Source organism: Centruroides sculpturatus, unplaced genomic scaffold (assembly GCF_000671375.1).
Source record: "Centruroides sculpturatus isolate CEXI.00-Female unplaced genomic scaffold, Cexi_2.0 scaffold367, whole genome shotgun sequence".
Lineage (NCBI taxonomy): Eukaryota > Metazoa > Arthropoda > Arachnida > Scorpiones > Buthidae > Centruroides > Centruroides sculpturatus.
This window is the reverse complement of record NW_019384575.1, coordinates 253,735-274,909: the sequence shown is the minus strand read 5'-3', so window position 1 is coordinate 274,909 and position 21,175 is coordinate 253,735. Positions and strand designations below refer to the sequence as shown.

At 27.0% G+C, this 21,175-nt stretch overlaps 1 protein-coding gene across 2 annotated transcripts in view; it reads right to left on the bottom strand.

Annotated features, from left to right (window-relative positions):
* LOC111624305 (islet cell autoantigen 1-like) overlaps positions 1-21,175 on the bottom strand; it is a 36,106-nt gene continuing 14,931 nt past the window's right edge. Inside the window, exons 2-14 of one of the 2 annotated variants that reach the window (XM_023367120.1) lie at positions 14,200-14,250; positions 5,824-5,865; positions 2,705-2,766; positions 2,434-2,605; positions 2,294-2,366; positions 2,063-2,186; positions 1,788-1,986; positions 1,496-1,720; positions 1,342-1,427; positions 1,096-1,277; positions 695-1,012; positions 495-616; positions 1-423 (exon numbers count right to left, since the gene is read on the bottom strand). In XM_023367120.1, coding sequence (XP_023222888.1) covers positions 310-423; positions 495-616; positions 695-1,012; positions 1,096-1,277; positions 1,342-1,427; positions 1,496-1,720; positions 1,788-1,986; positions 2,063-2,186; positions 2,294-2,366; positions 2,434-2,605; positions 2,705-2,715 — 1,626 coding nt within the window. In that variant the 5' untranslated portion in view covers positions 2,716-2,766; positions 5,824-5,865; positions 14,200-14,250 and the 3' untranslated portion in view covers positions 1-309. The remainder of the gene's footprint in view (positions 424-494; positions 617-694; positions 1,013-1,095; positions 1,278-1,341; positions 1,428-1,495; positions 1,721-1,787; positions 1,987-2,062; positions 2,187-2,293; positions 2,367-2,433; positions 2,606-2,704; positions 2,767-5,823; positions 5,866-14,199; positions 14,251-21,175) is intronic. The other variant, XM_023367119.1, reaches the window with a different exon arrangement.

Sequence of the window (21,175 nt, the reverse complement as noted above, 5' to 3'; positions counted from 1 at the left end):
TCTACGTCCGATAAAAAATTTTGTCTTTGGTGATCGTTCATATTACATTTTATAAAATAAGAAAATATTTAATATATAAACAATGATATTTAACACAACTGAATTTAAAATTAAAATAGTGTCATCACTCCCAATACTGATAGTAATAAAACACATGGATAAATCTGTATATAATTTATGCATATACATGAATAAATCAATAAGATTAATGTCTATACTTGATGCTGGGCACACAAGCATAAACATACCTTAAATAAAATAAATGCATTTATAGACATGACTAGAAGGCCAGATAGAAGTTTATAACAATTAACAATTCCGATCGTCGTCGCCGTCGTCTTTCTTTTTACCGATGGCATCGGGATTAGAGAGTGGGTCAAGGTCGGCAAATAAATTGAACCATGCTGAAATGTCTTTTTTTCCCTATATAGAGAAATTTAAGTGAAAGCTTAGTATTAACCCAGCATAATTTTTAACTATTGAAAATGTGATACCTTTTTTGATGCAGCTGTCGCTGGTTGTTTTTGTTTAGAGGTTGAAGATGTAGGTTTTGAATTAGAAGTTGTAAGGTTGTTGGATATGTCAGATTTCTGTGACTGCTGAACAGGTATCAATGCTTTTGGAAAATAAAATAAAATAAATTTATAAAACCTGTAAATTAAAAAGAAAAACCAAACTTAATTACAGATAATACCTGCAGAACTCAAGTCCATGTCTGAAAATCCTGATGTCATTTCTAATAATTGTGATGGTAAAAAATTAGGAATGTTTGGTTCAGAAGTGGTGCCAGATTTATGCATATCATCAAGTAAAGATTCTAATTCATTTTCTATTGCAGATTTTTCTGTACTAGAGGCACCAAATGCTGTTTGCCACTGATGAGCAAAACTATTTTCTAATTCATTAGAAGGAATGTTTTCTGATGAATTACTCAGAATGTTGTTAAGAAATGCTAAATCATCTTTATCATTGTTATTGGCCTGATTGTCCGTAAGTAGGTCAACATCATTTTCTGTAACCACAAATGATAATGATATTGTTGAAAATATTCTATTTCTAAATTAAAATCAAACTAAAATAAATAAAATACTATACTTGAATTTTCAGAATTACTAGGAACTCTATCATCCTTTGATTCTTTATCTAAAATTAATAGAGGAATGTCGTCATCTTTTTTCACCTTCTCTTTACCATTGGTTTTCTCTACAGGTTCTGTTTTTTCCTGACTAGAATCCTCTTTGACATCATCATGATACTCAGAGTCAAAAAATAGTAACCTAAAAAAATGCAATATAGTTAAATCAACATAATAAAGTAACATTTCATAAGCTGATAACATACATATCTCTATCTTCCTCCTCCTCTTCCGTTAGTTTTTCCTGATTAGCTGTGGCCTCAACAAGCTCTTTGCTTGGCCCTGCAAGCTCCTGAATAAATTTAACAGATTAATGTACTTGCTACATTATCTTTTATTTTATAAAATTAATAAACATACCTTTAACATACAGAATTCATAATGCTGGTAACCACGAAAACTTTTAGCTACTGTGTTCATTGTATGAGCCGTTTTCTCCCAAAATAATAGAAGTGCATTTTGATAACTAGTTAAGACATGTGAAAACATATTGCATCTAGATGCTGACAACAGATCTACTTTTTGAAGAGTATCTATTTTAAGTTTATCAAATATCTGCTTAGTGTGTCTCACATGACCCTGAACCTGAAGAAAGTATATAAACACTGTAGTCTTTGTAGATTAAATTAACTAAATTAATTAATTATTATACTTTTCTGAATCTTTCTAATTGTTTACAAGTGTCTGGATCAAGCTGGTGGGAAACATCTTTCATCCACATTAAAGCTCCTCGATATGTTGTTCTTGCCTTCTCCATTTTCTCAACAGTCTGTAATGTGTCAGTAATGGCTCGGAATTGAAAGGTATCTATTTCTTGGTATAAACGCACTAGAGGCATTCGCAAGGATAATCTATTGGAAAAACAAGATTGTAAAACAAGAAAGTTCTGAATTTGATTATTGAATATAATCAAAAATATAAATTAACCTTTGTTGTGCAGTATAACTCATAGTTTTTCCAGTTGCTGTCATCATTTTGCCAGCTTGAGTTTTATCCCATTTTCCATATTCTTTTAGAAATCTACCCATTGCATTTTCTTCTTGAGATAGAGCTGGCGTAAATTTTATAAAATATATGTATGTATTTTGCATGCATAAGTATAAAATGTATGTATTTTTTGTAATAATTATTTCTTATTGTGTTATGCATTTCCCTTACCACATAATTTATCTTGATAATTTTCCAAAACTCTCATTAAATTAAAGCATGATTCCTCAACTGCTTGAAATAACTAATTTAAAAATAAAAATAATTTTATATACAAATTTTTTAACAGAAATTAATGCCAAAAATTTTACCTCAAGCTTAGAATCAAGTTCAGAATCACTAGCAATAATACAATCATCATTTTTCTTTCCTAATCTTTTAAATATGGCTTGTTTAGTGGCCCAATATTGTTCATGCATTCTGAATAGAGTAGATGAATCGGACCCTTCTGTAAACTGGTTATAATATCTACTCGATCTGGAACTTGAAAATTTATAGCTTGTGTAACTGATATATTCTTAAGTAAGCTTTTAGAATTAAAGTAACCATTGTTATTCAATATAAGATATAAAATGAACTTACTAGTTTGACATAACTGGAGGTATATCCTGAGGAATGACTAGTTTAGTTTCAAAATAATTTATCTGAAAAAGATAAATTATTAAACTGTGTAAATGTTTAAAAAAGAAAACATATTCAAATCTTTAATGAATATATCTTTTATTGTAAATGACAGTTAATAATTTAAATTACTTTTAAAAGTTTTAAAAAAATTATCCTTTAATGATGATAAAATATATGACTAGTTTTTCAAAGTTGTCAGATAAAAAGGTTATTAAGTTACTTTAATGTTGTGTTTTCCACTTTACAACTTTAAAATGTTACTAACATATTCTGAAGATGATGATAAAATGTCTTTGAAAATGTTCAATAAATGATACTTTTATGACTTTTAGAAATAAGTGTGTTTACCTTAAGTGAAAATCCAACTTTGAGTTTGAACAGAAATTTGAATATGTCAAGTTATAAAATTTAATTTACAGTCTGTAACTACTTGCAATAATTATTTGAAAATTTTAGCTATTGATTCATTTATTTTTGTAACTTCTTTAACACTAAAAGTTTTTATTATAAAAATAACATTAATAATTGCTGAAATTTGATGATAACATTATTGATTTCATTCAAAGTATTTAAATTTATATTTAATATCATACAAATTTTTAAGATTTTTATGTAAATAAAATTTAATTATCTAATTTTAATGTTCTCATATTGAATTTTTCAGATATATATGATTTCTGATTCAGTACATTTTAAAAGTATAAATTTGGAAAATATAAATAATAAAAATAAAATAATGCATTAAAAAATTTGTAGACAATCATTTTTTAAATTATTATAAATTAATTAATTTTTAAATTTCAGTTATAAGCTAATAAATTCATTGATTCATTTTTTTATAATCCATTTATCCACTATCAAATATTTTTTTGACAAATTAAAATTTTACTAAAGGAGGTCATTTGCTGTTGATTTTGTTTTTTTACAGTATTATAGTAAAAAAAATAATACTGTAAAAATAATTTCACAGTATTATTTTCTTCTTAACACTTAAATTTGAGAATTCAAATTTCTATTTTTCAGTTTAATTTATTTTTCTAAGTAAATGCAAATTAGCTGTTCTATATGCTTTAAGTGAATGTTACACATCACAATTTTTTGTAACTGCTTAAAATTTTAATTTTGAATGTGTTCTAATTTGTATATTTTACATAGGCTGTTTTTTTTTCAAGCTCCAATGGTTCATAAAAAAAAAGAGTAAATAACAAAATGAATTTATTACCAAAAGTTAGGTACAAACATGGTAACTTTTTGACAATCATTATGAAAATTGAGGCATTTGTCATATCTGTGGATGAGCTTTTCCATTCCCTTGTCATAGAATGTTGCTGCCAATGAGATGAGGCCCTAATGTTGTTTTGAAGATCGTCATTAGTCTCGAACCTCTGCCCTCCTAGTAACTTTTTCTGGTTGGGAAAGAGGTGGAAGTTGCTATATGCTAGGTGTTTAAAGGTGGTGAAGACTTCCACCCAGCTTGGAACTTTTTAATATATGAAGACTTTCACCTCTTCCCTGAACTGAAAATGTGGCAAGCAGGGCAGAGGTTTGAGACTAATGACAATCTTCAAAACAACGTTTTTAAGGTCATCTCAATTCACTGGTGGCAACATTCTAAGGGGATGGAAAAGCTCATCCACAGATATGACAAATGCCTCAATCTTCACAGTGATTATGTCAAAAAGTAACCATGTTTGTACAGTACCTAACTTTTGGTAATAAATTCATTTTGTTGTTTACACTTATCTTTTTTATGGACCATTGGAGCTTGAAAAGAAACCACCCTCATATGTTACATTATTCTAAACTGTTAAACGTAAGATCGTAAGCTGAAGATAGTCAAATCTTGACTGAAGATATTTCTTTTAATGAAATGAATAAGTCACTGCTAGTTTAGTTATAAGCATAAATTCTGCTGAAGAGAACAGCAAAATTTATGCTTATAACTAATTACAAAAAGATTTATTTATCAACTGACAATGAATAATGTGAAACAGAAATATATACAACAACAACAACAACAACAACAACAGCAAATGATAAATAAAACAATACAGCCATATAACAAAATCTGCATTTCCTATTGATAAAATAAAATTGATTCTTATCTTGTCAAAGACGTAATTCTAGATATTTTTTGAAGGTTGCATACTGCATAATAAAGCAGAAAATACTGTAAACAAATAATTTTTCTTAGAAGAAAATCAAGATTAGAAGGTTATGGTATGGACAATGTTCTCTTTCATAATATTCAAGATATTAAAAATCTTCTCTCTCAGAATTATTATTATGAGATAATATTAGCAGTAATATAATATCTAAGCAAGGTCAAACAATATTAAACAATGGAGTATGCATATCCAGGTATCCAATTATCCAGACTGTCCTCTGACTTTGTTAATAAATAAACAGGCATGTATGTATATGTACTGTATATGCATAAAAAGTGATTTTTTTCCCTATAAATATAGAAAATAAACTATATTCATTTGAAGGTGCATTTACCCATCTAGTTTATTTGTAATGGTACATAAATACATACACTGATATTCATAAACAGTGTGTTTGAAGAGAAAAAGAAGAGACTATTTTAAGCAAAAATCCAATTATCTGGATATTCCACATATCTAGACAACCTGAGTTCCCAATTAATTCAGATAATTGGAGTTTTACTGCAGATTTCTAAGTTTAGATTTTTCAGAATCTGATCAAGTGTGAGTATAACATAAATATACTTTTATTAATATATATATAAACTGTTATGATATTTCAAACAAATATTTTTTCCTCTGTGAGCACTATTAAATACAAAATTAATCTGCTAATTCAAGTAGTTTGTAGTTTTATATGACAACTTTGATAATATAGTAAGCATATTTTCAATATAGTTTATTTTTTATAAAAATGAAATTCTTAAAAGTATATTTTTGAATCCTTCCCATATGCAGTACTTAAGATATTTATGACGACAAGTTTTTGAAAGTTTATTTTACTATTTTCTTTATTTGAATTGCATATAAATATTAACAAGTTGATTAAAAGAATGAGATTAATACAAGAAAAAAGTAGATATAACTTACCTTAGGAATTAGTTAAATTATTGGAATGTAAGATGTCACCATCTGTAAGAATAAGGAACAATCAATAGTTATAGATTAACCTTATAATAAATAATTCATTACTACAAATCATATTCAATATAAAAACTGATTTATAATACATGAAGTATGTAAGAGTAATTCATCATTAACTTCAGTGCAATCCTTAAGTAAAGATATTTGGCATGACTACAGTGTTGAATTAATATATTTGGTCTCTTAATATTATTATAATAAGATCACTTTAAGGTTTTCCTTCGTTAGATTATGATAAAAACAATATAAATATTCTTTAAAAATATTTAACTTCTCTATTAATAATATTTTATTAAACATAATAATATAATTTTCCTTGTAATTGTCAACCATATGGAAGCATTTCTTTCTACACTCAATCACACTTTATAATAATACCATTTTCAGATTGCTGTAATAAGAATGATGCTATCCAACAAAATACAAATTCTTACAAAACAATTCTTGTTTAGTAAAAAGACAATTTTAAAAAGGTAAAGAGATAAAGAGCATAATATCAAACATTAGATTAATAGCACGTAACAAATAAAATGCTGAGCTAACACTCTAGAATCTTAATCCTTTAACAAGTAAACTGATGCAAACTAGCTCTTGGTGATATACAATTAGAAACAAGAATATTTGTGAATGTTTATCAGTGTTATTTTTAAATTTGTATCTTTGAAATATTATACATCCTGTTTATTCAGACACAGGAATTATTTTCTAGCAATTAATATTCACTTACTGTATATCATATAAACTATTTTCATTTGCTCTTCTATNTTAGTAGTGTAATATGGAAATATTTTACGATAGTAAATGACGAATGTGCTATTGCTACCTATCTTTAAAATTTCATATAAGTAATGAAATTCATTAAGATAAAAGATCCGTTAAAGATCCGCTAAAAAGTAACGGATACGGATACGGATACGGATTTTTTTTTTCCCTCGGATATCCGCGGATACGGATACGGATATCCGGCACATCACTAATCATAAATAATGTTGAATGAATTAATAACAATACAAATGAAATCCTAAATTTGATTTAAGATGTATTTATGGTGTAGGATAATACATTTTATTATATATTAAATACAATTATAAAATGCATTTTCATCTTCAGTTGATCATCTTAGCATAATTCTGTAAATTAATTTAAATACAGGATGTTCCAAAAAGAATGCTACTATTTTAAATTACTGAAAATATGTTAATTATTATGCAAGAAGTATGCAACAAACACCAGTCAATAGAATAATTGTTCAAGTTTCATCTCCAGTCTATATTCAAACATTTTGTCATCTACTACTTCTAGAAAGTGCCATAAACAAAAACCGGAACTCTGCAAGAGAGTAGGTGTTTTGTGTTTTGCAGTTCAAAAAACATTCATTTTGGAAGATCCTTATTAAAGAAAAAATTTGGCTGAACATATTTTATATCATTTCAAAAGTAAACAATTTTTCCTTTATAAGCTTAAGTATATATATATATATAACTTGTCAATTTTCCCAACTATTTTGAAATAATGCATTTTGTGCAGAGTGCAGAGTTAATGATAAAATTACAAAAACTTTTTTATATTATCATATTTTTTAATATTTTTGATTACCAATAAATTACACCATAGTTAAAAAAACAATATTCACTTTACACCTGGAATGATATATGGGAGAGAAATCACACTTAACTGATGTTAAAAACATGTTTTTATTAAAAATTGCACATAATGATAAGGACAGTGTTGTGTATATGAAAAATGGGGGATTTACACAATTCTGTTGCAGCAGCTGGTTTCAGGAAGAACATTATAATGTACATTGGAGCCACATCTAGAATATTGCAAGTTTGGGTGGCAGAACATCAAAAGGATATTGCCAATAATAAACTAACAATTGAGCTTTCAAAAAGAGTATTAGAGCATGGCTACATGTCCCTTTGGACTAATACTAGATTACTGAGATGATGCAATAACAAAATAACACTATTCTTACGCGAAAATCTTTATATCACATCACTTCCCTGTAATATCCCTACCACTGATATTCTTTACTTATGGATAGAATTATTTAAGCATTTCACTTTGTAGACACTCTAAAAGATCTTCACATGGGCGTTTATTTTGTTGATAATTTCGCATGCATCACATTTTTATTAGACTGTCCCAATTTTTATTGAATATTTAGTCCCATGCATTAACTGAATTTAAAAAAGATATGTGTTTATGTTCTATTCTTATGTTTTAAAGTTTGTGTTTGATTTTTGCCTGATGTCAAAGGCTATATGTCTTTGAAAGTACTCACAATTTTTAATAAATACATGTTTTTATCATCAATTAAGTATGATTTCTCTCCCATATACACTACAGTTTAAAACATAACAAAAATTAATGCTTTCTTTATGTAATTTAAATGCTGAAAACAACATTCTTTTTATCTACCATAATATTATCAACAGTGTATTGACCATTTTTTTAGAACACAATCCATGCAGTTGGCAAAGACCTGTATATATTTTAATGGTAACTTTATCAAGTATACTAGATTTTGAGACAAACTGTTACTTGTAAATCTCGAATAAAATCTAAGAACTATGTATACAAAAAATACTTTTTATTAAAACCTTAAATGTTTACTAAATTTTTTTACAAGCAAAGATGGCAATAGGCAATGCCAAACAATAGATTCAAAATATTTGCACTCAGAAAACCATCAAAGAATCTGTCAACTGAATAAATCTGATTTAGCAACTACAATGATTTTAGAACTTTCCATGATTTTGGCAACGTACAGTTTTTAGAATACATGCAAAAGTATTCAGTAATGATACTGAAAAATTTAATTAAAAATAATAATAATAATAATATAATTTAGCTCTGATTAATAACCAGAGATAAATTATATTAGCATATAATATTTTAATACTTGATTTTTCAAAACATTTCTAAATTAAGATTTTTATAATGCTAGTTCATTACATTTATATATGAAAGATCATTTATGAATGATATGAAGGGACATCATATCACATTATAAAAGAACTATTATATGAAAGAAAAAGCCATGATAAATTCAAAAGAATTATAACTAATAATAATATAAAGAATTATAAATGCAATATTGAACAGATCTTGCATTTCATAAAAAGAAATAAAATAAAATGAAGAAACATTTTTATCTTTTTAAATCAATTTCTCAAATAAAAAGAATTAGATTAATGGTACAAGGCACTGCAATGTAAAGATGATCTGCCAAAGGGAGGACTCTTCCTTTGGTTCTCCAAAGAGAACTTACAAGAAACCAGCCCTTATTTAGTTGGTATATTTATGTGATATACCAACTAAAGACAAGAACAGACAAGACAGAAAACTCCATGTGGCCAGCCCACTGACAAGGTACAAACCAATGACTGACTATCAAACAGAAAAATGATTATTTATTCATATAAGAACAAGTTTTATTAAATGTTAAAGTGCTGCATTTGTTAAATTTTTAGTACATTATTAATACACCAGTTATGTTAATAAAGTATCTATAAAGTTTTAAACTTTTAAGATGTGAACATTGAGTAAGTTTAAACAACATTATATAATGTTTAAAATATATATAAAGAAAACAGAAAAATTTAAAATGAAATTGTTTTAAGTTTAAAAAATTATTGTAATATATAATAGAAAAAAAATTATGAATAACTGTATCCAAATTGTTATATGCCTACATAAGAAAGTTTACCATCATTTGCAAATCAATCAAAGTCTATAGTTTAACTCTTATGTATTCACAATCATGGATCAAAAATTAGAGTTAGAAGTTAACCAATAAGCATTCATATACTAAAAGTAGAGCAAATCATTAGTTAACTTCTAATTCTAAATCTTAATTCTTGGTTGTGAATATATATATCATATCATAATTAAATTCTTCCAATTGATAACTTTTTATTGACCTTAACATTTGTATTTCTTAAAATAAGAAAATAGATTACATCTTGTTATAAAAAAGATGATACTGATAATTCTTTTACATAGAAGTGAATACTTTTTGTTTTATAAATATGCTATTTTTATACTTTTCAACTACCAACACTACTCATAACACTATTGTACATACCTACCCCGAAAATTATATATATATATATTATATCCTCAACTGATCCATCTTAATATAATTAAGAAATATTACATAGCATGGCATACTGAACATTCCATTATTTTACTAATTACATACATAACATACAAAGCAGTAACATAAACAGTAGGATTTGCAATGCAACACTTCATAAACAAAAACAAATCACTCAGTTATCCTATGTTGAGATCCTAGCATTACATAATGTTTTTGTAAACACTCACCATTTCTTTATAATGAATTATAACACTTCATAACATATAACTTTCCATTATAAAAGTATTACATTATAATTTTCTACAATACATAAATATGTAGACAATGAATTACAACTGTATTTAAACAGAGCATATTATAATCAGAAAAAGTAATAAATTATACTACAGCTGTTGTTATTGTTTAAATTGACATTTCTTTGAAAAATTTATAAAAATATAAAATTATCTGTAAAATAATAATATAAACAATATGTTATTGGTATATTGCTAAAAGTCTGTGAGAATTATTCTGATTATTCTTAAGTAAGTGATATAACTGATGTATATCATTCATCTTATTGGCATTAATCATTTCTTTAAATGTTAAGCACTAATATTGGCTTATATATAATTAATTAATGAATACGATTAAGAGTTGAAAATTGTTAACATTTAACCCTTTGATAAATCCTCTTGTAAATATACAAGATATGATTGGTGGGCTGTACAAGTAAGGATGTATATATATATATATACAGTCAAGTTTGTCTCATAGCAATGCTTATGCATTTACAGGCAAACATGAAATGTTGCAGACAGCTAGGGGCATCTATTGAAAGGTCTAGAAAATTTTTTTCCATGTGGTGTTTGTAAGTTTTGTAAGATTTAGACTAGAATTTTCTTGCATAAAGACAAACATGGCATCTAGAAGTTGTTCGAACTCACTGTCTCCTCTTGAATAATTGGAGTTTTTGAAGACAATTCAATCAGAAGAAGAAAATATTTCCTAATTTATTAAAAGACAAGGTATGAATTTTTTCATTAATGTTACATTTTTAAAAAATTAACTCACCCATGGAGAAGAGGGAGACACAAGTAAACCTACTCATAAAAGAGTTAAACATTACATAAAAAAATTAATCTAATAACCATAAAAACATTTTCATTCTTAAATTATTATGGCAGTCTTATATAATTAACAAAAATCTATTGTAGTTGCTTATATAACTAAATATAAATTTAGTTTTAAATTTTTATTATTTTATCACTAAATGATAATCTATTTAAAAATGAATTAACAGTATCTAACAGATGTATTAAATATAAATTTTCTCAGGAAGAATAACTTAAAAAAAAATGTATAATAATACAACCTAAAATATAAATGTAACAATATACTTTTTCATAAATTTTTTTTTTATTAATTTTTTTCCTCCTTTAGATACGTGACTGTTTTTCCAATGCTTTTATTCAGAAATATCTTAAAAATTTAAAGTAGTCAATATGATTTTAGAATAAGTAAAAACATGAATAGATGTATGTTAGTATTAACTTACATAAAACTTTTTAATAATTATAATACGTACAGTTAATAAATTTCATACATCTTTTATAAAATTTAACTGTTTTTGAATTTTATTTGGACAAACTTCAGCTCACACTAACCCTTCTAACTTAATTAGTGAGATGGGAACACCATTTCTGCTGAAAATAACATTCAAAATGAACCTACAATACATAAGTTTTGAATGTGTAATGTTATATGCAATAAATAAATTATACATTATAGGTAAGTTTTAATTTCAAAATCTTTGGGAACACTATGTATCCTGCATTTGTTTTGAATATTACCATGAGCTGAAGTTTGTTCAAATAAAAGTACAAAAATCTTTCTCCAATAATTAAACTTTGGTTTTCCTTAAATAGTTCTATTTTCTTCTTATATGTACAAAGTAGTATTAAACCTTACACTTACAGCAATTTCTGATCTTTTATAAAATACTTTTTGAAGCAATTTCAGCATTTCATGCCTTCATTCAATCTAAAGTTTTAACACATTTAATTTATCTGATGTTGGTTTGCCATGGTTTATCTAGGTTGTTTTCAGTTCACAAAATTGTCACTTCAAATCCCGTTCTTGGGCATAGATAATAATTAATTGTAAATTTTAACAGGGATTACTGTTTCAGGAATGTTCCTAAGTCACCAGTAATTGTATGTTAAAGCAAAATGCTAAGTAATAAAACTCTGTAATGATAAATATAATTGAAGCTCATAAAAATAGAAGAAACACTATATTTTTATTGTCACTGCCAGAGGAAATTTTTAAAATGAATTTTGCATATTGAAGTGGACAGAAGCATCAAAACAGAGTTCAATTCCATCAGGAGACTTTGGTGAAGGCAACTTTTTCCTTAGATATGAAAAAGTATAGAGAAGAGATTTTCACTTTAGTTTAGTATTTCTTCTATTTATATAAACTTTAAAAAAATTCTAACTTTTTTTCAAACTGCAACATATAATCAAATCTGTACAACATGATACTTTGTTGGAATTACATTGACATGTTAAATATATTCTTAAATGCTTTTGAGCATTACTTCTCATTTTCAGGAGAATTACTTCACTAAAGAGAAAATATAACTGAAACAATTTATTCTAAACTATTCTAAACAGACAGGTATGTTTCAGTTGAAAGATAAATTATTTATACCTTACACAGATGAAATATTGCATGTTAATGTCTAAAGAGACTACGAACAATAAATTTTAATGCATTTATTTTACTACAATAGTAATGATTACATCAGTAATAAAATATTAAAACTTTTATTAGTGATTATAAATTTGTATATCATTGAATCAGTTGGCACTTACATTCTTGTTATTTATAATATCTGTCAAAATAGTTTCAAACTTTAAAACTTTTTTCTTATTTTAAAACAGTGTTATCTTTATAATAGGGCACTTCAGAATATAGCATTTTCAAATACTAAATGTATGCTATCATTTTGTAAATGAATATTTTATATAATTTCAAGAAAACTCATCAATTTCTATCATAATATTATTTGAAATTTATTAATAAATCCACGTAGTATGGGTGCTGTATAATACTGATGTATATAAAATCACTTTAATCCGATTCAGTTGATTTTTCTCACAGCCACACCCAGGCCAATTGACTCAAGACTTTATTGTAGCACATTTTTAAACAGATTATACATCATATGCATTTCGAGCTACTGTGACTTTACAGCCCCTGGTTCAGTACTATTGAAAACAAGGGTATGACTTGACAATGTTGTTATAAAGATTTTTTTTTACAATATGATTTTTTTCTATTTACTTACATGTACTAGAAATAGAAAACAACTATTTGATACCTGTTACACATTCAATGTTTTCCATATAAATACAAGTATAAAACCTTAAAAATGCATTAAAAACAACCATTACCTCTATAATACACATCAAAAACATAAAAATACTCCATATAATCCTAAAATACAATAAATAATAAATCTTACTTTATACTTATTACAATCAGTTTAAGATACTGGAATTTCGGCTTTTATACACAGGCTGCAAAGGTGATGGCAACTATAAATTGGCTTATTCGCACGGTTGGAGTACTGTATAAGTGTGATATAATTGTATAATACAATATTGGTAAAAATGGTATAATTTACTTACAATATTTATATTGTATAAGACCTATTCATATAAGTTCACAAGTATATTAAAAGTTTTTTGTAATGTTCACATAAGTACATAGACCCAAAAAAGGATTACATTACTGTTAAATGAATTTTATAATACTAATTATATTTGATGCAACGATACCCCCTCTATTATTCGGTACCATTGCAAATTGATGGTCATGCCATCTGAGATGTTAACCAGTTTATCTGTAGGATATTTTAAAATCTCTATATGTTCATTAAATTTTCTTTTATAGGTATCTTTTTCAGTATGTAGTATTTTTTATTTGGCAATTATTACTTATTGAATGTTTAAACCATGGTGAATTACTATATTTGAAGTGTATCGCTGTTTGAGGTTATTATTGCATTTTTCAAAATTTTTGAAATATAGTTGTTTTCTCTTTCTAGTACATGTAAGTAAATATAAAAAATCATATTGTAAAAATCTTTATGATAATTTATGATTATGATTATAAAAATGATTATGATAATTTAAAACATATATATCATCATCATATTCCAATACCTTATTGGTCAGAACCTTCCATCCTTTGTCTTCCCACAGCCTCTTCCAATCCTTTCATATTAATCAGGAGAAATTAATAAAACTATGGATATTTAATTCACATAATCAAGATATTTATTTTATTATGTCCATTTCCTTAAATGTATTCAAATAAATTCAAACACAAGTTTAACACATAACAAAGACAATTTTGTTACATATTAAAACAAAGATATACTAAAGTTATTACTAGAAAGCTGAATAGAAAAGACAAGCATTGTTTGATAAAGTCAAGGTATAGACAAGAAAACAAAATACAGTAAATGCTCAAGAATAATTAGGAATAAAAATAAATTTAGATCAATTGTCTTCCTTTGGAATAAAGATTGTTTCTAGGGAGAGAGAGAAAGAGAAAGATTATGTCAGCAATTTAATTTTCAATTATTTTAACTATATATAGTATTAGAAAACTATTTCTAATAATGCAATCATCATTAAATATTCATATCATATCAGATTTTTGGTTTCATTTACTGGTAATTATTATTTTATGCCAAGAATTATTTTGGACTCTATCCCATTTGTATAAAGAAATCATTACTAGATTTATGTTTAGAATTATTTCTTTCATTTAGGTTTACTTAGCTTTTATAGAATTCATATAATTCCATTAGATTTTTATTACAACTGAATTATTTTAAGCAATTCTCAACTAAACAAAAATAAAACAAGAAATAAAATCATAAAATTAAATATTTTCTTCATTTAAATGTCTTTGAAAAATTTATTAAATATACTAAAAAGATACCATATTTACTTGTGTATAAGATGAGGTTTTTATTCATTTTTCATTGCTTCAAAAACTTAGGTCATCCTATATGCACTAGCAAAAGATTCTTTGCATTTTTGCAATAATTTTTGTGAATCATGTATTTGCATTTTTTTCAGATGCTCACTGTCTGGTGTTTAAAAACAAAAGTATTTTATCTGGGTCATTTGAATCATTCTTGTGTATTGTCAGGAGTAAAGATGAATAGCAATAGGAAAAGCAAAGCTTTTGAATTGAATTCTGAACTGAAATTCCAAAATCACACGAAAGCCCAATCGGTATAAGTTTTAATCCATTTCCAAGTGAAAACATAATTATTTCAGAAATCAGAATTCAAAGAAACTTGTACGTGTGGATTTGATGGAGAGTAGATTCGATTGTTAAAAATTGGCAAAAAAGTTCCTGATTGTCCAGCTTTATATGAACAAATTATGTTGTCAATTTTACAAGATTTTTCCTAAAAGTTTAAAATGCCAGTAATTTTTGCAGGACAATGTGTGCATTTATGTGCATTTGATAATACTTTATTTGTAATTAAACAAAATAAAATTAGAATTGTATTAATAAATCTAATTTTCTTTATTTCGATCTTTAAAGTTATACCTTGTCCTATATGCGAGATTGCCTTATATGTCAGTAAATACAGTATTTTATATATGCAGTATAGGAAATTAAATTAATATTTACAAATAAAGCATTGTTTCACATTATTTTCAGTGAAGTACACTATAAAGAATCTAATGGTGCCAATATTGATATAATGTAATCTTTCAAACCAAAGTTTTGGAGAAGAAAAATTAAATTATTTCTTCATATATTTTATTGTTTCCACAAAAAAAGAAAAAACATGGAGGACAGAGATGCAAACAGTGAAGCAGAGTTGGCAAAAGAAGTGGTGTGCTACATTTATTATCAAGTTCAATATAATTGTCTCAGTTGAGTATAACTAATCATATGAAAATTTAAGAAACTATGAAATTATGATTAAATAAATTCTAAAGATATCCATTTTCTAAATACTACCTTTTTCCATTAAAAAAGATTTTATCAGCAATTTTCTAAAATTTTTAGAATTATATAAAAATGTGAAGTTTTTCTAATTTAGTTTTTCTAAATTATTAAAACCCATGCACTTTTAAACTTTGTGTGTATTCTTCCCTACTCATTATTAATCCAAAAAAATTACTGTTTTAAGGCTATCAGAAATTACACTTAATGGAAAACAATTAGAGCCAGTTAGATGGCTGAGGAAGTTGCCAGCCAACCACACCGGAAGACCTAAGAGCAAATCTGGACAGGTAAAAAAAACTACAAGAATATTTTGGGGAATGGTGTGTCCCAGATAAGTCAGGCCCTGTCCCTCCCCACCCAACTGTAGGCTATGTTTTAAGTACAAGTAACCCCTGTATAACACAATGCTTTTATAGCATGGGTTCACTCTAACGTGGTTCAGAAATTGGGTAAAACCCTCATACAACATGAAATGTAACAAAGGGTGCGTTCTTTTATACCTCCGCATAACTCCACATGAGCATTTTAATTGTTTTTGTGGCTACTTTGATTGCTCTTTCAACAAATAATCCATTTAATGGTTAAATTTTACAATTGGGACCCTTCTTTTGCCTCTAAAAGCTCATTTTAGAATTATAGATTCCTTCATCATGATACTATCGATAGTGTGGGCACCGCTATCTTTCTTTCACCATTGTTCCTAAATGCCCACAAACAGCAGCGCACTCCCATTGCAGTGTGACCGCTATTAATGAACGCACCCAAAAACTGTTACCAGTTGATGATGCTCATGCTGAGATCATCATATAGGATGAATAATCCTCTATTATTTAAGTAAATATTTTACCAAATAAGTATTTTACCTATGAAAAAAAATGAATAATAAATCCAATTTAAATAAGGATTTAACAGCATGCTTTTAATTTTTGGAACCTAATCCCCCTTTTTGCACTAGTTCTTTGTTTCGTATAACAGATTCGCATAACACGGCAATTTTTTGGAACGTAACTCCAGTGTTTAACGGGGGTTACCAGTATTTCAAATTTAAATTGTAAAAAAATGTTTTAAACATCATTCTACCTAAAAAATTTTTGTAAATTCTAAAAATAATAAAATTTTTCTTACAAATTAAAATCAGAAGAAATTTAACAAAGTTATAAACTGTGGCATCACAAACGTTTAGTCTGGTCATTTTTTTACTTTTCATTTTAACTCTTTCTGCCCTGTGGGCACTAAGAGGGCCTCTTTATGCAAGCCTGTTATGGGTTCGGCCAGGTCCACAATGGGGCTGCCGGGTGGTGAGGATGGGGCCTGACATACAGATATAGATACAGATACAGATATTTATTGATCAATATGCCATATGGCATATCCCGGTGCCACTAAGTATTACCGGGTATATACAGGAAATTACATAGTTTACACTGAAGATTTCGATAACTAATTATTAACATAAATAAAATTAATTAACGCGTGTACAATTATATATATGAGGTTATACACGCGTGCAAAACATTAATAAGTATAAATAGATAAAAATAAATTTAAAACATAAAAGTTGCTGGAANACAATGTAGTAGCTATCTTGACACATCATTCTACCTAAAAAATTTTTGTAAATTCTAAAAATAATAAAATTTTTCTCAGATTAAAAGTACAAGTAAAAAATTACTCTTTTATAACCAATTTCAAGTGATTTATACTAGTAAGCAAATGATTAACAAAAAGACATTATACTTCAACCAAAACCAAATTCTTGTTGTTTATTAGATTAAAAACTTCCAAATGCATAGCCTCATCAGTGGACAATCTGACAACAATCAACCCGTTCACTTTATACTGGTAATTCTTTCCCAGCATGCATCTACGTTCAGACCGACATTCTGGTTTATCAAATTTGCATATTCAGCAATACAAAAATGTTCTATAACCTGTCTTTTAAAACAGTTTTCTACTATACAATATTTTTACATTATTCCTATCAATTTTGCAATAATAATTACTGCAGTGCTGGTACCAAGGTGACTCCTGTCTTTTTAGATGAATTGCAGCCTTGTGTTCTTTTAGGCATGTCTCAAGCTTCCTTCCGTCTCTCCAACGTATGATTTCTCTTGTAAACAAGTACATGACAATTTGTAAACAACTCCTGCAACATCAAGTTGATTTTTTATCATGTTTTGTCCTTTGGTGTTTATAACATTAACCATATTTGACAGTTTATTTTTCTGCTTGGCCACTACACACATAGAGAACTTCTTAAAAACCAGTTTATATCGTTTATAAAGATTATATATATATAAGGAATTTTTACATAAACATTACTATTTATATGGTTTTTTTTACATTATATCTATAATTTATAAAGGAATTATACCATTTACAGATTTTACTTTTTGGATAATCATTTAATAAATACTTTTTAAATAATTGTTTGATTTCTTTATCTGTCTTCTTGTAGAGATGTTCTATTTAATATTTTCCTCAGTTCCATAATGAAGACATTTTTCTTAGTATCTGTAGGACAACATGATTTATAATTAACTGTTTTTCCTGTATTACATGACTTTTTCATACTTACGAAACTACAATTGCGTTTTCTCACGTTTCATAGTGACATCCAAAAAATTTTTCTCTTGATTTTGTTCTAATTCACTGGTAAACTTTAGGTTATTGTTCAATTTATTTGCTTAATCTTCAATTTCATAGGGTGTAATTATATGCAAGTCAAATATGATTAATATATCATCTACATAACGAGCATAAAACTCTATACCTGGAACTTGTGATATGTTTTCATCAATTGGTTTCATACAGATCTCAGTTAATTTGGGTCCTACAACTGATCCCATAGATATTCCACTTTTTGTCGGTAGAAATCTGCATAAATTTTGAAGTTATTATGTTTAAATATGAATTCTATAAGAAATAATATATATTCTAGTATTTTATATTTGCTGATAGTTTCTTTTATCATTTCCAATGTTATGGATGGATACATAGACTTTACATCAAGGCTCATAAGACAATGACTTTGTTTAATTTTACCTCTCAGCAATCCGTTAATTAATTCATCTGTATTCTTTATACTATATGCTGATCTATCAATTATCTGCAAATAATTTTTTAAATAGCATTCCAAGTTATATAAGAGTGTTTTTTTAAAGTCTACTAAAGGTATGCACGTATTATCTGGTTTATGAGTCCTAACTCTTAAATTTAAGTTTGGTTGTCTTATGTTATTGAAATCTAATATATTTTTTATCTGCTGACTTGAAAATTCCTTTTTATATTTCTTTATTAATTTTGTAAGGCTGCTCTGTATTTCTTTTAATGGATCTGTTGCTAACTTTTCATATTCATCAGATGAGGCTATTTCATTTTTCCTTTTCTGTAATTCTTCTTTCGTTAATATGACTAATTGGTGTGATTTATCTGCCTTGACTATAGAAAGGTTATTTTTATCAAAAAATTAATTAATCTTTTAGTTTTCTTAGTTATTTTAATTGCTTTTTTATCAGATATATAACCATTTTTACATTTATATTTTTCTAAATCTTTACTTATGTTGGATCGTAACATTGCTTTTTCCTCAATCTGCCCTAATATTATTTAAGCAAGGACTCTTCTCTTTCCCTAGGTGTTAGTTTTTGCAAAAAATATTCAGTTGCCACTTTATTACCACCAACTGCTGCATATTCAAATGCATATTGATAAAAAGAACACCTATGCTGCCATCTTCTTTTAATCATATTGTCCATCCTAGCCACTTCTCCCTTTATATCATATGTCCAAAGAACCACTAATTCCTGCTGCCTAACCTTTCTTGGGTCTTCCTCACTATAAAAAGACTTTCTGCGATTTTCAGGTATTTTGTTCCATAGTGTCGGAATATCATTCTCTAAGTAGTAAATACATGCTAATTTATAGCGTCTGGTAAAATCTAAATTCTCATCCTTAATTAATATTTCTGCTGTTTTCTTTTGATCTACTGTTCCCTGTGATGTTCAACAAAGATTATTTGGCAGATCTATACCAAGGTAGCAGTTTTTATCTTGATACTCCCTCCATTTTAATATCTCCAGGCCTATTGATTTAACAAAATCTAGTACTTTCTTTTTCAGGGATTCTGGTTGTGAAAGTTGTGATACTTTTTCTCTTACCTTATCTTCTATTACTTGAAACTCTTTTTGTCTTTCGCTGAGAATTAATGATCGAAAATAGAACCTTGCTGTTAAAGCTCTAATATTGTCTTGGTTCCACAATGTAGTAGCTATCTTGACAAGAGCTATATGCTCAAGCGATGGCATTAAAGTGTAATTCAATTGCCTCTCCACCTAAAATATTTAAAAAGATACCCTATAAGGACCATCTTTAATGCAGGAAAATAAAACTCCTGAAATATCTTCTATAAGTTAGCAGGAAAAATCATTAATCCAACTATTTTTGTAACTGTTCATGGAGTATTTTCCAACTAAGCAGGAATAGTGACTAAATTCTGTAATTTCTAGTATTAGGGTATCTTTCTACCTTTTAGCCCAAACCTGTCCAATATCATTTGTATCAATTCTTGATCATTATCGTGAGCATAAATTTGTAGGATCATTGTTGTTTTTAGTTAATAAGTATAATACATTGTGTTTGCAAAATACATACTAGGGTTTCTCATTTCCCGGTATTTTGCTTGTCCCGGGATCCCGGGATAAAAGTGAACTGTTTCCCGGGATCCCGGGAAATCCCGGGATAGAATTAATTATTTTTAAGGTATACAAAATATCTTGAAATCAAATGATATAATTATTTTCCATTTTTTAAAGTAATTTTAAAGTTTTGTAACCTCCAAAATCATATTAATAATGCTGTGTTAGGTCTATAGGCCTATAATAAAAATTACCTTTAAATAACGTAGAAATTTTCACAAATAGAAAAAAATTAATTAAAGTTTGCTGGAAACTGCATACAACAACAACAAAAAAAATGTTTTGAATTGAGTTAAAAATTAAAAAAATGAACTTCTAATTTAGAAGGTAATTTTCGTTTTTTAAATAAAATATAATACAAAATATTGCAAACTTTTATAAGATTTTAAAAAGCAAAGATGGTCAATACTCCGATAACTCACTCTAATTCTTATTTTAGTAATGAAAAGTCTTGCCACCG